This window comes from Danio rerio, chromosome 25, assembly GCF_052040795.2.
Source record: "Danio rerio strain M-AB ecotype USA chromosome 25, GRCz13ab, whole genome shotgun sequence".
Taxonomy (NCBI): domain Eukaryota; kingdom Metazoa; phylum Chordata; class Actinopteri; order Cypriniformes; family Danionidae; genus Danio; species Danio rerio.
The window spans coordinates 22,373,087-22,393,887 of NC_141045.1; the positions used below are offsets into that span (position 1 = coordinate 22,373,087).

General features: G+C 35.8%; 2 protein-coding genes and 1 long non-coding RNA gene across 4 annotated transcripts; 1 reads left to right on the forward strand and 2 right to left on the reverse strand.

The window, feature by feature from the left end:
• Nucleotides 1–1,168: 1,168 nt before the first annotated feature.
• LOC147830872 (uncharacterized) lies at nt 1,169–20,632 on the reverse strand. Of its 2 annotated transcripts, none has more exons than XR_015526485.1 (3): nt 20,549–20,632; nt 10,239–10,432; nt 1,169–1,306 (listed from the first exon to the last, which is right to left on the reverse strand). It is a non-coding gene; the product is annotated as an uncharacterized LOC147830872 (long non-coding RNA). The 2 variants fall into 2 exon arrangements; XR_015526486.1 differs by lacking the exon at nt 20,549–20,632 and adding an exon at nt 11,444–11,458.
• chrm2b (cholinergic receptor, muscarinic 2b) lies at nt 6,516–11,004 on the forward strand. The gene is made up of 3 exons (XM_087312269.1): nt 6,516–6,553; nt 7,483–8,331; nt 10,245–11,004. The coding sequence occupies exons 2-3, from the start codon at nt 7,509–7,511 to the stop codon at nt 10,820–10,822; spliced, it is 1,401 nt and encodes a 466-aa protein (XP_087168395.1). The 5' UTR covers nt 6,516–6,553; nt 7,483–7,508; the 3' UTR covers nt 10,823–11,004.
• Nucleotides 17,455–19,572, reverse strand: fbxl14a (F-box and leucine-rich repeat protein 14a). The gene is given in 1 exon segment (NM_201482.1): nt 17,455–19,572. A coding segment is annotated over 1 exon segment (1,236 nt). The 5' UTR covers nt 19,195–19,572; the 3' UTR covers nt 17,455–17,958.
• Nucleotides 20,633–20,801: the final 169 nt, after the last annotated feature.

Here is a 20,801-nt window from a genome sequence, read left to right on the forward strand (position 1 = left end):
ATAGATAGATAGATAGATAGATAGATAGATAGATAGATAGATAGATAGACGGACGGACGGACGGACGGACGGACGGACGGACGGACGGACGGACGGACGGACGGACGGATGGGTGGATATCACAGACCCTTGGGGCAGTCTAGTGCTCAAAATAACCTTGATTATGGGTCTCTTTGGATAGCTGGGGTCACTTTGGTTCAAACAACCACAAGCCCACAGAAATCCCCTTGTAGCAGCTGTATATATTACAGCCTCATTGAAAAGTTCAAACCGATAAACAGACATTAAACTCCTGTGTGGCTGACAGCACAACAAAAACGTTGTATAAACAATTTTTACATTTGTGTCCTTCTCTTGAATAATAAAAAATTTATAAACATTGGTTCCATCCATGTTAAATCTCCTCATTGTCCCCTGGCTTCTCATGTAGGTGTGTTTAGAGCCCACCCTCCGAGGCCCTCACGTTTACACACTGACAAGAGTTCATTTACAGTCAGTCACAGACAACAACAGACGCACAGCTCATCCTGAGCCTCACGACATAGATGACAGTCATCTGCATTTACAGGAGACATGACAGAATGATGAAGGACATCTGACTGAAAAAATAAGGTTTGTTCCTATTTTTATGAGCTACGTGGATTTTATTTGATCTCATAGGATGTCATGCTGTCTTTTGTTTTAATATATAATGTTGGCTTAATATTTATAAAAATATATTATATTATTTATTATAGGTCATTCTAACTCTATAATAGGCAAGATTCATGGAGAAAACTTCCATTAAACTGTTTATATAGCAAATATCAAAACTGTAGGTGCATGTTATCACAAGAGGTTGATATGTTCGAATGAACATTTTTTATGTTGAATAATGGGAAAATTAATGGTTTATTAATGTTGTTTTTTCATTACATAATTTTACTGATTAAATTTCATTCAATAGCAGTCAGGTTTCACTATGACAACTTCCCTCTATATACAGTACAGTAGATTAGCATGTTGCCATAATAAAAACAAGCATTTTTGTGGTTAAGATTTGTTTTTTAAATGTATGGAGAAATATGGAGTGACACCACTCTACTTGTATATTCCTCTACCCCTCACGCCATAAAAAAGACATGTAAAGTATTTCAGAAGCAAAGCACATATAAACATACACACTTACCAATCCAAGGTACAAATTTTATCACCGGTACTAAGATTGCTGTTCTTTGTCACAGCGCTGAGATATTTCCCACATGGCTGTGCTGTACTGCTGGCTTCCTAACAAGAACTTGTGGCACACGCCAGGAAGGGTGAAGATCTGAAGACAAACAAAGAATAAATATATTTATGTTTTCACAATTATATTTTTTACACGTGCCATCATCAGACAGTGCTGACAGAATCAGTGTGTTTGAGATGTTAACAAAACTAACAACATGCTAATACTACTTTTTTTACATCATCATCATGACAGAATCAGCATGCTTGAGGTGTTAGCATAATTAGAAACTAATGCTACTATTTTTACATCATCATCATCATCATGACAAAATAAGCACACTTGAGGGGTTAGCAAAACTAACAACATGCTAATACTACTTTTTTTTACATCATCATCATCATGACAGAATTAGCATGCTTGATGTGTTAGCATAATTAGAAACATGCTAATGCTACTATTTATACATCATCATTATCATGAATCAGCACACTTGAGGTGTTAGCAAAAAAAGCAACATGCTAATGCTAGCTACTGTTTTTACATCATCATCATCATGACAGAATCAGCATGCTTGAGGTGTTAGCATAATGAAAAACATGCTAATGCTACTATTTATACATCATACTCATCATAACAGAATCAGCACACTTGAGGTGTTAGCAAAAATAACAACATGCTAATGCTAGCTACTATTTTTACATCATCATGACAGAATCAGGATTCTTGAGGTGTTAGCATAATTAGAAACATGCTAATGCTACTATTTTTACATCATCATCATCATGACAGATACAGTGTGTTTGAGATGTTAGCAAAACTAACAACATGCTAATGTTACTACTTTTTAAAATTGTCATCATCATCATTATACAGAATCAGCATTTTAAGGTAGCAAAAATAAAAACAAGCTAATGCTAGTATTTGTCTCGCTTTAAACAGTAGACAAATACCAAGTGCTTTGGTGATATTATTCATATTAGATTAGCCCCTAATGTCATTTGTCCTTCAAAGAGAATATACAACATACAGTACCACACACATCCTCCACTTTACTCTTTATTTCGAGACTGTTGATGACCAGACCCCACAATATCCACTCTTCACAAAAAAGACAACTGTCTGAAGCCCATTGAGTATGAGCACAGTAGTAAAAACACAACCCTGGTCATTCTAAGTCAACCTAAACTTTTATTAACAGAGTACATATTTGCTTGCTCTAGCTCACTTATATGGACAACATAAACCTGTTTGCATTGTATTCAATTACATAGCTCTTTCCAGTCTGACTTTACAAAGAAATTATTAGCAGCGATTGATAGACATGCAGGCCTTGGAAACACAATAACAACCAATTAGAAAATCTTAGCAACTACCTAGTCTTTTTTTTTTTTTACTGTTGCTAGGGAACTGAGTAGTTTTATGTTGAACAGTTGTAAGGGATCCCAGTGTTTTTTTACTGTTGCTATGCAGTTGCTAGGAATCTAAGTGGTTTCATATTGAGTCTAAATCTAAATCACTATTCAGTTGCCAAGGTGTTCTGAGACATTTTATCCCGTTGCTATGCAGTTGCTAGGGACCCGGGTTCTTTTATGCCAATGCCGTTCCTGCAGCATTTAGAGTATCCTGTTGCTAAGGAATCCTAATTTAGTACTTTGAGGTACATTAAGTACCATTTCAGAACATGTTGCATGCTTGATTTATTTCATTACTATGCAGTTTCTATGGTGTTCTGAATGTTTTATTCTGCTGCTAGGGTGCCTAAATATTTTATATTATGCTATGCATTTGCTTTGGTTCTGAGTTTTTATCCAGTTGCTATGCTGTTGCCAAGATATCTAAATATTTTTGGTCACCTTCATTTTGATGGTCCGTTCGTTGAATTGAAGTTGCAATGCATCTACATGCCAACTAATTCTCTCTAATTCTCAATATAGAAGCTATTTAAACCACCAAGAACTCATTAAGAGTCTTAAGCAACCACATAATTACTAGCACCATTTTCTTAAAGAATTCAAATATTCATTCCTTCATTTTCTTTTCGGCCTAGTCCCTTTATTAGAGTTGCCACAGCGGAATGAACCACTAACTTATCCAGCACATGTTTTACACAGTGGATGCCCTTACAGTTGAAACCCATCACTGGGAAACATCTATACACACTCATACACCTCAGACATTTTAGCCTACCCAATTCACCTTTACCGCATGTCTTTGGACTTGTGAGGGAAACCGGAGCACCAAGAGGTAACCCATGCGAACACGGGGAGAACATGCAAACTCCACACAGAAATGCCAACTGACCCAGCCGAGGCTTGAATCAGTGACCTTTTTGCTGTGAGGCGAACGTGCTACCCACTGTGCCACAGTTCAGCCCTAAATTCAAATATACTTTGTCCATAATGTCCATAATGGCATTTTTGATCCTGGTCCAAACTGAAGAATGAAGTACAGTACATGCTGTCCTGCTAAAGGTAATAAGCTTATGGCCCTTACCAGACCTTCCTGGCTACAGTAAATAAGACTATGTGCTATCAGAGTCCATTCTTCCATGCGACATTACAATCTCAGAGATCATATCACAGTCAGTTATGTGTTCTCTGCAGCATTATCACTCACATCAATGTGATGCTGCTCTCCTTTGCCTTAATGGAAATCTGGCAGCATCAAGACCAACAAAACAATCCAGATGAACTCTCTGTTTGAGAATGATGTTTGGCAAACAGACTCCATCTGCAAAGATACACTCTAGTTGTCTTTACATGGTACAAGATGTCATATTCTGAACAATAAAATCAGGAATGGTCTTTTGCACATAGATTTTGTGCGTTTAAGAAAAAGCACTGGTACTCACTAAAAAGCCTAGTGTACAATGTATTTTAATACAGTAAAAGACAAAAAATAAAGTGGTCTCAAAAATGATATTCAGAAAAAAATCAAATAGAAATAATAAAATTAAAATGTCATCAAAATAATTGTAGTTTTGCGACAAAATATATAGAACAAATTAGAATATTACCAACAAATCCAAATTATATACCATTTTTTTGCATGTTGCTAGGGTGTTTAAATTTTTTATACTGTTGCTAGGGTGTTTAAAAGTTTTTATCCTGTTGCTATGTTCGTAACGAACTGGTGTCCGATGACGGGTTGGATGCAATTGTCAGGCAGGAGCAGACAGTAATATGTATGATTCATAGGGATGGCTGACGTGAAATTGACGTTTCGACACAGTGAAGAGATCCTGAATGTAAGTGTTTTGAAAACCATTTGAAGCCTCAACTCTACAATGTGGGGTAAAGCCAATCAATTTGCTGTTTCTTTGCTAACGCTGTTACAGAGCAATACATAAAAATGAGACAGGTTTTGAAACGTTTCAAAACTTTAACACATTTGCTTAGACTGTTTGAGTGTTTCATAAAGCCTCGCTTTGCCCACCACTAATAGTTCAAAGAGCAAACGATGAAAAACGCAAAAGGGCCAAGACATGCGGCAAACATGGCAAGGCACAACAAGAAAAACATTTAGAAATGTTCACTACAACATAATAAGACTCAGCACTGGATGTGTGTTTGAGTGGGGTATATTTAGTCCATGTAGTGATAATATAGTGATGATGTCCTTCAGCTGTGTGTAATCAGGGTGGACTTAAACAAAGACTACAAAATACACAAGACATGTGACTCGTATCTTTTTGAATGGGGACAAGTGTAACTGTCAATATGGTGAATAAAGCCCAGCCTACAATTACAGGAGCCAATCATCGATCACTGTAGACTGACAATACCCTGGGGGAGGGGCTAGGACCAAAGTTTCTGCAGATTTTGGGATTTGGACGTTTAGAAATGAAACTTAAAGGGACAGTTATTGTTTAGTTTTATTGGTGATTCCTAATATGAAATTCAACCGTAAGCTTGACAAGCAACTTTGGAGAATTTGATTTTTCCCCATTAAAAAGAGGCGTTTTAAAGATGGCCACAGTAAAATAACTTGCCTTAAAGGGACTGTGACTTGAATCAAGTGGAATTAGATGTGAATCAGGAGGAATCAGGTGTGTAAACCAGTGTGTGACTGCAGGGCATTATGGGATTTGTAGTTTAGGTGAATGGCAGAGTGTTTTCCAGCATTGCAAACATGTTCTGACTGTTTATCTCTGCTCCAATGCATTTGTTACAGTTCCAAGTGGTTTATTCCATTGCTCTGTACCTAGGTAGCAAATAATTCTGGCTCAGATCTGGCATAAACATAGCCCAGGTTTGGCAGAAGTGGCACCGTCTTTAAGGCGGCACATAAAACTTGGGAAAGGTATAAAATGTAGTATTTGGCCCTGATGTGAAATATGTGGACCACATAAAATTGTACCAATCGTGTCGCTTCAAGATAAAAACGCTTCCATAAAGAAAAATTCTTCACGGGTTTATCAGTCTCATTGCAGTCATGTCACACCAGCATATCTGGCCCAGTTCAGGCCCAGTTATGGGTCATTAACTTAGCAGAGACTTGGCCCAGATATGGTCCATGTTTAGATTGATTGTATGGGAACCAGACATGGCTTAATCATGTACAATAATTCACTGCTGCATGTGGGCCAAGCAAAAGCTGATTGTGTGGGCCAGATCTGGGCCAGAGAAATTTTGCTATGTTTTCTATTTTGCTATCTTGTTATTAGGTCGTTTAAATGTTTTTTTTTTTTTCAATGCAGTCTCTAATGAATTTATTATGTTGCTTTGTAGTTGCCAGGGATCTGAGTGAATTTATCTCATTGCTTTTACTGTACTACTGCATTACTGTATTTCCCAGTGGCGTAAAGTAACAAACTACAAATATTGTAAGTAGTATCTTTCCTCTGGAATTGTGATATAATAAAAAAGTAATATAAACTACCTTTACTAAAGTACATTTTTAGTCATGTATCAGTACATTACCTTTACTCCACTACTTTCCTTCAACTTGCAGTCACTACTTATATGTTTATTTTTTCTTGTGTATGCTGATTGGCTGAGTAAATTAATTTATCTTGTGATTCCTCTGAATGATGAGAAGTTGAAGAATTCCTGATGCATGATGACAATAATAACAATAACTAAATGCACTACAGAATGTTACGTTTTCAAGCGCATACACAAATTACACATTTTCCCCCACCTGTTATTTACTAGGGATCTGATTGTGGTTTTATCCTGTTGCTAGGGTGTAGTTGCTATGATGTTCTAAGCATTTTAGAGGTTACTACAATGTTTAAATGTTTTTTTTTTATTCCATTGCTATGGTTTTGTTTATGCAGTCTCTTTGTTTTGTTGTTATGCAGATGCTTGGTATCTGAGAAGATTTGCAGTTGCTAGAAATGTGAGTATATTAATCCTGTTGGTATGCAGTTGCTAAGGTGTCCTCAATGGTTTTATCTTGATGTTATGCGGTTGCAAAGGTATCCCCACTGATTTTGTTTTACTGATAAACAGTTGTAGTATTTACTTATCGTTTTAATCCCATTGCTAGGCTTCAAGGCTGTGGAGTTGCTAGTGTGCTCTGAGCAATTATATTCTGCTGCTATGAGGTGCTAAGGCTTACCAAATTGCTTAATTGTTAATGAAGCCAATTATTATATGGGGATGGTTAGGAGGTCACAATGGACCGAGTCCAGTGGGCAAATTTGGCCAGGATGCCGGGGGTAAACCCCTACTCTTTTCCGAAGGACATCCTGGGATTTTTTAATGACCTCAGAGATTCAGGACCTCAGTTTAACGTGTCATCCGAAAGCGTATATGTCATTTCTACCAGAAAAACCAGGGGCATAAATTTACTAAATTACATTTATTTGATGAGTATAATTTGACAAAAGTATCAATCACAAAAAGATAGGATTTCTTTACTGTAGGCCCAGTCCGTAGCTTGAATTGGGAACTTTTAGATCCAGCTATGACTGCCGAGAAAGAAGGCAGGGGTGTAGCCAACCCCCCTAGACAGGGCAAACCTGGTTTTGGTGGGGAGGAGAGTAGGTGACTGTTTGCGTCAGTATCTGCAACCATGTGAATGAAGTGAATGGACAGCTTATATACTTCTTGTGTGTTATCGTGATGAGTTATGTTACATTTGGTCTTCCTTGTAGAACTAGCAATAAAAGCTACAATTCTATGCATTTGCTAGTGTTTTTATTCAATTGCAAGCATATTGCGAGTGAGTGAGTTGCTAGGTTGCTAGTTTTTGGGACTTTTTAGCTAAATCCTAACTTTCACAAATCTAAAAAGAGGCTAATAGTATTATTTTCTATCCTATAGGTTCTGATGTATTGTGGTAAGGAAAGATGGAGACCTTCAACTTAACGCTTTCTCCAAGCTCCAGCCACGCTAACAAGACCAACATCTTCCAAGACGGTCCGTTCAAACCAGTGGAGTTTGTTCTCATTGTTCTCGGACTGAGCATCTTAAGCTTGATCACAATCATTGGCAACGTGCTGGTCATGCTCTCCATCAAGGTCAACAGGAACCTCCAGACGGTCAACAACTACTTTCTGTTCAGCCTTGCGTGCGCTGACCTGTTCATTGGCGTTTTCTCCATGAATCTCTACACTGTGTACATTGTGACCGGTCATTGGCCTTTAGGAGCTTTGGTGTGTGACCTCTGGTTGGCTCTGGACTATGTGGTGAGCAACGCCTCAGTTATGAACCTTCTCATCATCAGCTTTGACCGCTATTTCTGTGTCACCAAACCTCTCAGTTACCCAGTCAAACGGACCCACAAGATGGCAGGAATGATGATTGCCGCTGCTTGGATCCTGTCATTCATTCTCTGGGCTCCAGCTATTCTGTTCTGGCAGTTCATCACCGGCAGCAGGACAGTTCCTGAAGGCGAGTGCTATATCCAGTTTTTCTCCAACGCTGTGGTCACTTTTGGCACCGCCATTGCTGCTTTTTACCTGCCGGTGATCACCATGACCATCCTCTACTGGCAGATCTCCAAAGCAAGTCGCAGCCGTGTCAGACGCAGAGACAACCGGAGAGTTTCTAGAGTCAGTAATGATGGAGGTCAGGCTGGACTCGGGAATGAGAGAAATATGGATAGGAAGTCAACTCAGGAAGGAGAGGAAATGGTTTCACGTAAGCAGAGCGCTTCAGATACCACTACAGGCAAGTGTGTGATATAGTAGCAATTCAAGTTTAATCATTAATTATTGTGTCAAACCTGGGTGACTTTTGTAGAAAATTCACAATGTACTTTTCTATACACCCACATGAAAAATACTATAGTAAATTACAGTTAAGGGCAAAATTATTAGCTATACTGTGAAATATTGATTCTTTTTCAAATATTTCTCAAGTGATATTTGTTGGACCAATGAAATGTTCACAGTATTTCCGACTTTTTCTTTTGGAGAAAGTCTAGAATAAAAACAGTTTTTTAATTTTTTAAAACCATCTATCTTTACAAACTATCTTTATACAATGATTTCTTTGAGCTGTATAAAAGTATTTTGAAAATATTATCTACTGTGATAAAACAAAACAAACAGTTAGTAGAGATGAGTTATTCAAACTGAAATGTTTAGAAATGTGTTCAAAAAATCTTCTCTTCGGTAAACAGAAATTGGGAACAAAATTCAAAATAATTGCAATTTAACATGAGGGAAAATAATTATGAAAACAGTATTTACTATACATTACTATAGTATTTTTTTATTTGGGCAGAGATCAGTGGTTGTCAAATGACAAATTATTAGAAAAAAGTAATCAAACTACTTGTTATCAAAGAAACTGAATTTTTAAGTTTTAAAAGGGTATTTAAATCGGTAGATTTGAAACAAAATAAAAAAACATAAATGCATATAGAAGTACAAAAAAAATAGAAATGACATCCAAAAAAAGTGTATAAAGACCCATTTAAAACGCATGTTATGCATGAAAAAAATAATATTTACAATTATATATATAAAAATGAGTCAAAATGTTGCTTGCAAAGATATTAAATTACATAATTATTTGAATAATGAAATTAATAAATTAATAAAACAAATGCATATTAAATATACATTTGAAAATGTTTTTACAAAATTATTAAAACATTTTCTTTTACATTTTTTATACTTTTTAATGTTCATTATTATTTAAAAAGTACTGTATTACATAAAGGTGTTTTATATAAATACTCTCCCATACTGTATACTGTACATAGATAGATTGTATTGGGTTAATCTCTAAAGTGCCAAAATAATTTAATAAATTAGGAAAAACATGTTATCTATAATAAATGTTAAATTAAAATTTTAACATTTAAATTAAATTAATGTTAAAGCAAATTACATTTTTGTTCATTCAAATTATTCTGCAGAAATCCTTGTTAGCATTTGTACTACCATATTATATTTATATGTTTAAATAAAATAAACGAAACAATACAGAACTAAGCTAACTTCTATTTATTATTCAAAGAGTTTAAGATAAACTAAATAATATGAGATTTAGTTAAAATTATTAGTTAAAATTAGTTAAAATTATTAGCTCCACCTTTGAATGTTATTTTTTAAATATTTCCAAATGATGTTTAACAGAGCAAGGAAATTTTCACAGTGTGTTTGACAATATTTTTTCCTTTAGAGAAATTCTTGTTTGTTTTATTTCGGCTAGTATAAAAGCAGTTTTTAATTTTTAAAAAACAGTTTAAGGTCAAAATGATCAGCCCCTTTAAGCTATTTATTTTATTTGATAGTCTACAGAACAAATCATGGTTATACCTAATTATGCTAACCTGCCTAGTTAAACTAATTAACCTAGTTAGGCCTTTGAATGCCACTTTAAGCTGTATAGAAGTGTCTTAAAAAATATCTAGTCAAATATTTTTTACTGTCATCATGACAAAGATCAAATAAATCAGTTATTAGAAATGAGTTATTAAAACAATCATGTTTAAAAATGTGTTGAAAAAAATCTCTCGGTTAAACAGAAATTGGGGAAAAAAATAAACAAGGGGCGAATATTTCAGGAGGGCTAATAATACTGACTTCAACTGTATACCTGACTAAAAATATCATTGTTCCCACCTGCAGGAGAAGAGCGGGACAGTGAGAATGACTCTATATCCGGAAGTGTGCTTGCATCATCAAATCAGCGGGATGACGAGGCCGTGTCAATAAGCACCAACGGTGACATTAGAGCTCGCCAGAACCAATCAGCTTCACTGGCCACAGAAAGTTGGGTCAGATTCACATGCTTCAAAACGGCCTCCCAGAAAGACCTGCAAAACACATATAAGGTCAACAGCGAAAGTCAGGGCATGACAAATGGGAAGGAAAGATTGAGTCTGGTGTCGCAGAAGATTATCAGTCCACATTCTCAAAAGAGAAAGAGTTCCTCCTCCAGAGAAAAGAAAGTGACAAGAACCATTATGGCCATTTTGGTGGCATTCGCAACCACGTGGACCCCTTACAATGTGATGGTGCTCATCAACACTTTCTGCTCGGACTGTATTCCGAACACAGTGTGGATCTTTGGCTACTGGCTCTGCTATATAAACAGCACGGTTAACCCGGCCTGCTATGCGCTGTGCAATGTCACCTTTAAGAACACCTTCAAACAGCTGCTGACGTGCAAGTACAGGAATATTCACGCCACCAGAAAACAGTAGAGTTGGCAAAAGAGTTGCTAACTAAAAATAGTTGAGAATATGCAGAGTCTGGAGGCTTCAAGTTCAAACTGTTGAAACATTCAAGTGATGCTTCAACAGCACAAATATGAGGACGAGGCTTACTCATGAAGCAGCGGAGATGGTTTATTTCTTTGTATTTAAAAAAAAATATGGCCACACTTTTACACTAAGGTTCCATTACTTAATATTAGTTTAAGAGACACTCTGCTTTTTAAGAAATAAGCTGATTTTACAAGTCACCCAGAGGAAAACAGTTGAGTTTAACCATTTTTGAATTAATTCAGCTGATCTCTGGGTCTGGTGGAAGTACTTTTAGCCAGTGTTAGGCAAGCTCCTTGAAAAATGTTGAGAGCTAAGCTATTAGCTACTCAATACGTAACTTAACTACACTAAAAGATACCCTCTTGGAAATGTAGCAAGCTAAGCTAAAAGCTGCTTGGCAAAAATAGATTAGCTACATCTAAGCTACTTTTGCAATTTTCATTTTTAAATCAAATCAACTTAAATCCAAGTCGATCATAACTTAGTGACCAATAAAACTGTCCATAAAACATAGAGGCTCAGTTTAGTTCCAACCCTGCTCCAACACACTTAGCCTACCTGTATGGTTTCAAACAAACCTGAAAGACTCAATTAGTTTGATCAGGTGTGGTTAATTAGGGTTGGAACTAAACGGTGCAGGGCTGCGGCCCTCCAGGAATTGACTTTGACATCCCTGTTCTATATCTAGTAAGAGCCTGATTAGCGGGTTCAGGTGTTTTTGATTAGGGTTGGAACTGAACTCTCCAGGACACCGGCCCCCCAGGGCCAATTTGGACACCCCTGTTTTAGATTCATATAATTATTAATCACCTGTTTCTAAATAGTCTGTCTCTAAAAGTTAGGGGGACGTATCCCCTGTCCTCCCTGGTGATTTATGGTAAAGGGAAATATTTAGTAAAAAGCATTATTCATTTATTTAATTTCTTTTTGGCTTACTCCCTTTATTAATCTGGGGTCACCACAGCGGAATGAACCGACTTATCCAGCTTATCCAGCCCCTTTTTTCGCAGCGGATGCCCTTCCAGCCACAACCCATCTCTGGGAAACATCCACACACACATATATACTATATAATGTTTCTTTTTGGGTGACTCACTACCTACTGCGCCACTGCGTCACCCAAAAAGAAACATTATATTGTATATATATTTACGACTCTTCATTATTGAATTACGCTACATAATGTAGTATTATTAATAACTATCATGAACTAATAGTAATTACCATAGTATACTTTAGTCTTTACTACAGTAAACTATATAAATATTATATATATATATATATTTATCTATATCTTCTCTCCCTCAGTCTCCCTCTGTTATCTTTATATCTGTCCATCAAGCAAATTTCTCCGTCGTTTTCTCTGTTGTTACAAACATAATTTGTTGATTTGCCATTTCCCAAATCTGTCGCTCCGACGAACATTCATAAACTGCATCGCAAGCTTGAGCACTCGCTGTAGTTTGAAACATTCTGGCTGTTCTATTGCCACTTATGCCCCTATGCCCTATTTAAAACATTCTTACTTTCAATGTTGGAATTATTAAAAATTATATATATACATATATATATATATATATATATATATATATATATATATATATATATATATATATATATATATATATATATATATATAGCCGGGCTACTATCCGCTTGTTAAGTGGTGACGTGTTTGTGACGTAAGTAATACTGTTTCGCAACAATCTCTGGGCTTGCTGCATACCAAAATATCAAAAATTTTACAATTTATAAAAAATAATCACTTTCTGGCCATCGGATATTAGGCTAGGATATTGCGATCGTGATTTTCGAAAGCCTTAAATCGCTGTGTAAATGTTTATTATTACCATTTCATGAGTCTCCCCATTCAGTTGAATAGAGCGCTTGGACCCGGAAGCCGCTTCGCATGATGTCACACTTAACAAGCGGATAGCCAATGACAAACATCAATTCAATGCTGATAGCAGCAAAAATCTTGGGCTGTGGACAATGTGAAACAAAAATTGTTCTCTGATGAGTCCCATATAATGGTGAAGAGTTATGGTGTGGAGAAGCCCCAAAGAAGTGAAGCATGCCCAGAGTAGAGCATGGGTGTGGATCAGTGATGGTTTGGGCTGCAATATCATGGTATTCCCTAAGCATAATACTTGTGCTAGATGGGCTCATCACTGTTGAGGATGACCAAACGATTCAAGAGGACAATGTGCACCCATTGGTTCAAACATTGTATCCTGAAGGCGGTGCTGTGTATCAGGATGATAATGCACCAATATACACAGCAGGACTGGTGACAGAGTGGTTTGATGAACATGAAAGTGAATTTAAACATGACCTGAACAGTCACCAAATCCAAATATTATTGAGCAACTTTGGGGTGTTTTGGAGGAGCGCGTCAAAAATGTTTTCCTCTAACAGCATCCTCTAACAGCATCACCAGGCCACTGGCTACTATTTTGCAGGAAGATAGTATCAAAATCCCTCTGGCCAAAGTGCAGGACTTGTATCTGTCATTTCCAAGATGAAGTGATGCTGTTTTGGCTGCAAAAGGAGGCCCTGCACCATACTATTGAATTATTGTGGGATAAAACCAGGCGTTTCAGTTTCATCGTCCAACCCCTATATATACATATATATATAGTGTACTAAAGCCATAACCATGGAAACTGTGTGACCATCTCAATCATTTTGACTTTACTAAAACTAAATAAATAAATAATTTTTACTTTTTATTAATCAACAATAATCTATATACCTAAAATAGTTTCAGTCTTGTTGAACAAGGATTGTTTTAGGTCATAAATTTTAAGGATCACAAATAACTCTTTTAAGATTTACTTGATAAAATCTTCATAATAATTTGCACAAGTGAAATTTAAGTCAATTTTACTATCGTACATCAAGTCAATATTACATTAAATGCACTTAATATTAAACTCGACACTCCTAAATAAAGTGAAAGTTAATTGATTGTCTTTAATTTGACGTCTATATTTATTTAAATGAAAAGTAATGTCATTTTTTTGCGAATAAAACACTGAATCTTATTGAATGCAAGTTAGTTCACTTGGCGTGACGTAATTTAATTTAGACACACATCTCCAAAAATGTTTTTATTAAAAATGTAAATAGAACAAAAGAGCAATTTTACTTTGAAATGCCTACTGATCGTACAGTTAGTATCAGCACAGTTATGGCTCTCTGAGTGAAGTCTCAATAGTAATGCTGTTAATAAAAATGCAAAAAGACAAAGCATAAGTGCTACGTTTCTGCGTAATCCACTGCATAATGTCTCCTTCACTATATTGGGGCATTAGGACTCACAAAGACTGCAGGTTGAGCGTCCCCTGCTGGCCTCACTAACACCTTCAGCTACCTAGTTTTCCCATCAACCCTATAGCTTCAGTGAGTAACCGGTCTTGGGTTGCAGGGTGATATGGCTGTGGCCACTGAAATCTGATCCGGCACCTCATTTACCGATCCCCCTCATCAACTGCCTAACCCCCTGTTCATTTTCACTTTCTTCCACGACTCCCCAAGCCTCTTCACTCTTCTGGCTATTCTGCAAGAGGACTGGCTGAAAAACCCTTCATTTATTCTCAACACAAAACAATTAAGTTAAAGTGGACTAAACAGAAGAAAATAAGTGTCTATTGTACAGTTTTGCACAAGCAGCAATGTAGATGACATTTTTTTTCTGTAAAGTTTTCACTTATTTTGTTATATTTTAACAAAATTTTGTTTATATTTTCAATTTTATAACAGATGGATATGTTTTTGTAAGTTTCCTTGTCCTGTTCCTGTCCAAATCAATACTTTTCTAATAAAATTTCTGAAATATTTATTTGCAACGATTAAAAAATATTACAAGTAAATGAATATTAAAACTTTAACCCACTCATTTCATTTATTACATCAAATGAATGTGTAAATATTAAATATTTTACTTAGGAAATTCTAGTTATTTTTGCCATTTATTATATTATATCCAAAATATAAATGAATTGTCCATTGAAATCTTTATACTATTTTAGTATCCTTTGAACCTGCAGGTTTTACCCACTTTCAGCAAGAAGTATGATCCCTGTATATTTGTATATACTGTTAATACATATTAGAACAAGTTTGTTGTTTCACTGAATAATCATGGACATTATATCACAAATGTTATTTGAATCATTCGACACTTTCTATGAATATAAAATATGTCCTGTGTGTGTTTGTGTGTGTGTGTATATAATGCATCACTTGTGAACAGCTCAACTTTTGTATGATAATTAAACTGCCAGCACATTTTCTGTTGTTTTACAGACTCTGCATATTAGTTATTATACATTACATCATTTCAAACTACTAAAATGTCAATAAAAGTCATTTTTTAACTGTAGAGTTGAATTTTCGACATCACAATTTGACAGAGCAGAGATCACAGTCTCATAATGCAATTTACAACCGTATAAATAACAGATAGTTTTTAGTGTATAATTATTATTGATATTATAAGAACTATTTTGAGCAGCAGATCATTATGAAGATTTCAGTAGAATCATGTGACTCCGAAAACTGCAAAAATCATTCTGAAAAACAGCTTTGTGTCACATGATTAATATTTTACATACAATTGAAATCAGAATTATTAGCCCTGTTTGAAATGTTTCTTTTTTGATTATTTTCCAAATGATGTTTAACAGAGCAAGGAAATTTTCACAGTATGTCTGAAAATATTTTTTTCTTCTGGAGAAAGTCTTATTTGCTTTATTTTGGTTAGAATAAAAGCAGTTTTAAATTTTTTAAATACATTTTAAGCACAAAAATTTTAGCCCCTTTAAGCTATATTTTTCTCAATAGTCTACAGAACAAACCATCGTAATACAATAACTTGCCTAATTACCCTAACCTGCCTAGTTAACTTAGTTAAGCCTTTAAATGTCATTTTAAGCTGTAAATAGGTGTCAAAAAAATGTTTGATAGTCTACAGAACAAACCATCATGACCTAACCTGCCTAGTTAACCTAATTAACCTGGTTAAGCCTTTAAATGTGACTTTAAGCTGTATAGAAATGTCTTGAATAAATATCTAGTAAAAGATTATTTACTTTGATCATGGCAAAGATAAAATAAATCAGTTAATATTAAAAATGAGTGATTAAAACTATTATGTTTAGAAATGTGTTGAAAAAAAATCTCTCCGTTAAACAGAGATTGGAGGAAAAACAAACAAGGAGGCTAATAATTCTGACCAACTGTATACTGAAAAAGAAGACATTTTAAGCTGCAATCAAATTTCCACAAATATTACTGCTTTTAGACCTCCATTGTATTTAAAATGATAATCACATACAGTTCTCTAAAACAGTGAAAAGTTTTTAACGTGAACAGATTTTTAAAAAATGTTTAATGTTAATATAATTAACAGTGCATTTTAGGAATCCTGAAGCCAGAATTATTTAACCCCCTGAAGTATTAGCCTTCTTTTATTATTTTTCTACCCAACTTCTAATTTCTCTCCAAAGTTTAACGGAGAGATTTGTTCAACACATTTCTAATCATATTATTTTTTAATAACTCATTTCTAAGAACTGATTTATTTTATTTGTGAAGACAGTAAATAATATTTGACTAGATATTTTTTAGACTTTCCCCAGAAGAAAAAATATTATCATTACTGTGAAAAATTTCTTGCTCTGTTAAACATAATTTGGGAATTATTTAAATAAGAAAAAAATTCAAAGGGGGGCTAATAATTCTGACTTCAACTGTATGTATGCTGAAAATGTGTCAGTAAATGCAAACCTAAGATTCATAAAACTATTTTTCCTGCTTTTTCAAGCTACTTATTTAAAAAAAGCTGAATCAACAAAATTTCTAAGGGTTTTTTTTACGGCTTAGCTTAATTGTTTGATGTTCAACCAACTTAAATTTGCAAAAACAATTAAGTTCACCTAATCGATTTGTGATGGGGCAACATGAAGGATTTGTGTGAAACCCAGCATTTTTACAATGTAAAGATTTCAGCTTTGCACAAGCTAAACGTGTAATAGCTTTGGTATAGAATCTTGGTTTTGAAAAATTAACATACACTAAAAAAGCATCATCATTTAATTAAAAAAAATGTAATTATTGCATATTAAATTACAGAAATTTACTGTAAAATAACAGATGGTAAATTACAGAAATATACTGGAAATTAAAATGTAAGTAAATTTTTTAAATTGCAGTTAAGTTTTTTTTCCAGACACATCAGCTGCTGAAAAAATAAAATAACAGATTTTATTTACTGTGTATGTAATCAGAGGTAAAGCAAAGACTTTTAAAAAAAGTGTGATCTCCTTTCAGTTACTTTATAAATGGATAGGAAAAACATTGGATGTTTTTCACACATTGGTCAATTTAAATGTATTTTTATAGTATATAATAGTTTTAAAATTTATTTCAAAATCATTTCTGTTTAACAAATGTTGGTGTGGGAAAGTACATTGTGAAATATTATATCAGTTAATATTCTGTATTGTTAGCGGGTTTTGGAATAGAATTAACACAGTACAAAAAAAAAGTCAAATGAACAACAATTTAGTTAAAAACAACTTTAGCTTTAATCATTTATCATAGGAAAATAAACAGACATCTTGTAGGTCTTTAACAAGCAAACTGGCCTTCTTTTTTTCTCTTCTTTTTTTTTAAACAAAGTTTTAATTGCATATGTTCAATTTTACCATGGAGTAATCCCAAACAACCAACAGGCGGCTTTTCCATCCACAGTAAACATTTTCCCTCCAATCACACAGTATAATGCTGGTATTTCAGGATAAATACTTAAAGGCAGTGACAAAGTGTGTTTGTCAGTGGAAATGAGAATAAAAGTTAGTTTAACCTCAATATGAAGCTCTAAACGAGTACAGGAAAAACAACAACAACAACACAAAAGGCATTCAAGGGAAGCGTCATCATTCAGACTATATAGGCTGCTCAGTGTTTTATTGCTGATTCAATTTGAACTACAACAGCCCCCTTTCTTTTCAGATGTGCGTCTTAATAATATGAGTCTTTAAAACAAATCTGAGGTAGCGGATGTTTTAGGAGGCGTATAAAGGTAGGATCTCAGAGGCGTCTCCTAAACCCTTGACCTCGGTCATCTGCCAAAGTCCCAAGTTCAACACCTTAAGGCAGGGCAGCTGCGTGATTCTCTCCAGTCCTCTTTTGGTGATTTTGGTGCAACCGTACAGGTCGATCCCTGTCAGCTGGGTTAGGTGGTCAGCAATGAGCTCCAGGCCTTTATCAGTGATGCGTACGCACTGGCCGATGTTCAGCGTCTTGAGCTCATGCATCTGCCGGACCATCCTGTTAATCCCATCATCACTAATGTGGCATGAACAAAGGGACAGGGATTTGAGTTGGTACAAGCCCTGCGCGATGTAAGCCAGACTTTGGTCGCCCACTTTGTCGCAGAAAGACACGTCGAGGCCGTACAACCTCAAAGCGCCCATTGAGAGGTGCATAATGCCTGTATCGCTAATATTATCGCAGGAACGCAGGTTCAGCGTCCAGAGTTGGGTCATGTGTGACAGGTGGATCATTCCGGCGTCGGATATCCCACCGCAGAAACTCAGGTTGAGAACTTTCAGCTTGTTTAGACCCTTGGAGATGTGCTTGAGGGACAAATCGGTGAGCTTCTGACAGTCCTGAAGGGTGAGGTGCTCCAAAGTCAAACAGCCCTCCGCTGCGCTCCTGGTCATTCCTGCTAAGTGTCCGATTCCTACATCTGAAACATGTCGGCAGCTTCTCAGATTTAGGCTTTTGAGATTGTGAAGGCCCCAAGCGATAAGCAACAACCCCGTGTTGGTGATATTACTACACCCACCGAGATCCAGAAGTTCCAAGTTCTTTAAATACTGCGCAATCCGTCCCAAACTGGAATCAGTGATCTGCTTGCAAAGACTGAGGTTGAGTATCCTCAATGATGGAATGTCCTGGACGAAGGCATGACCGAGACCATTGTCAGTAAGGTTGTAGCATCCGCTCAAGTTCAGGCTTTCGATGTTGGGCATTCCTTGGATAACGTAGCTAAGACTTCGTCTCAGACTGAGGATCTGGACTTTTTTGATGCCTCTGGTTTGGAGGCTTGGAAAGAGTGACGGGTTTGCTCTTCTCAGATGGAGTTTGGCTTCTACTCCTCTCCATACGGATTTGTGATATGAAGCATCCCTCCATGCCGTGCACACTTGAGCGACTCTGCCTTTGCCTTTAACGTCCAGGTAGTTGAAGATCATCGCCAGGATCTCCGGGAAGAGGCTCGAGATGTGGATCTCCATTTCTGCGAGCTGCTCGTTAGCTTAGCGAAGTTTCTACTGCCGGCGAAGAGCGCATGTACAAAGAATGCGAGGGAAATGTTCGAATAAAAGCACGACAAGAACGAAAATAAAGGCGTTTTGTTGCATTTAAAACTTGCTTTGGGATTCATTCGACTGGAAAAGCCAGCTTACGTCGGAGTAGACGCTGTTTTCGCACCGCCGGGTCTTCGGAACGACTGTTTGCAGATCGCGACGCATGTTTAGTAAACAAAGATGTAGGTCCATGAAAAAGCTCGCCGATAAGACTCGGGAAAAGAAAACATTCGCGGTTTGAGAAAACAAACGATTTCGCTTGAATACAAATCAGCCATTTGGCGAAAACCATGGAGTCTGGTTTCCGGTAGCCTTTGTCTGCGTCTATTCAAAAAGGGGAGGGTGACTGTTCACAAGCGTGATGTTATTGTATGGAAAAAGTCGTGTGTTTTTGTTCAAAAGGTTCGAAATATATACTAAAAGGAATCATTTATGATTAAAAAAATGTCGAGCGTTATATTTGGTAAACTGAATTTCAATTCTGATTATTTAAAAAAAACAACAACCCCTCTTTAAAGGATGGGATGTCCGACTCATTTTCGCGAATCGGTTCTTTTGAACAGTTCAAAACGGAGTGAATCTTTATGTCTTGACGTATAGTTACGTACGTAAGGTTCCAAGGCACGTCGTTTAATGCTATTTAATTAGTCAAAGAAAGTATTTTGTTAAAAAGAAAAATATTTACAATATTTCATAAAAACAGTAACATAATAATGTATTAATTATAATATATTTTATTCGTTTGTATTAAAAACAAAATATTTTTGTTATATGTAGAATTAGGTCGTAAATACGTATTTATATAAAGCATGTGATAGTGTAGGCCCTATTATTAAATATACTTTGAGCTAACGTTAAATGTCAAAATCTAAACATTCAGCTTATAAAACAGAACCAGGCCCGGCGCCAGGAAGTCAAAACTGAGGGGGCACTTTAAATCCATAGGGGGGCACTAGACCTGATGACTGATTTTGGTCTCTTGTTTCTTTCATTTAGGCTATTTATTCACATTTATTATTACTTTGCATTACTGCCTAAGTTACTGACCTAAGGCAGTAATATAGGCTATACGTTTTAATAGTAATAACAATATGCAGTTTCGCTATTACGAAATTTATTAACGATGGTAATGCAGACGGTACTGCTATTTCATAGTTGCCTAAATATCATTCTGAAATCCCGCCAAGACTCTCAAAGAGCGTAAAAGAATAATAAGAGTTGAGCATGATATGACTTGAATACTAGTTAGCTCCCATAGAAATATACATTGGATGTCGCCTACCCTGATGTTGTCTATTGGAAGGAATGCGTCAATAGAGCCGCCATTTTAGTACAGGGTAGCGCTCCTTTTAATTGAGCGCCATCTAGCGGTCACATAATCGAATGACTAAATATTGTGACAACTTGTTCAACTTCTTTTATAAATATATATAACTTAATATTACTTTTTTTTTCTCACCACCACACTGGTCTTTTTTACAAGACAAAATTTTGTTGTTGGAAACTGTATTTTATATACTAAATGTGACTTTTGC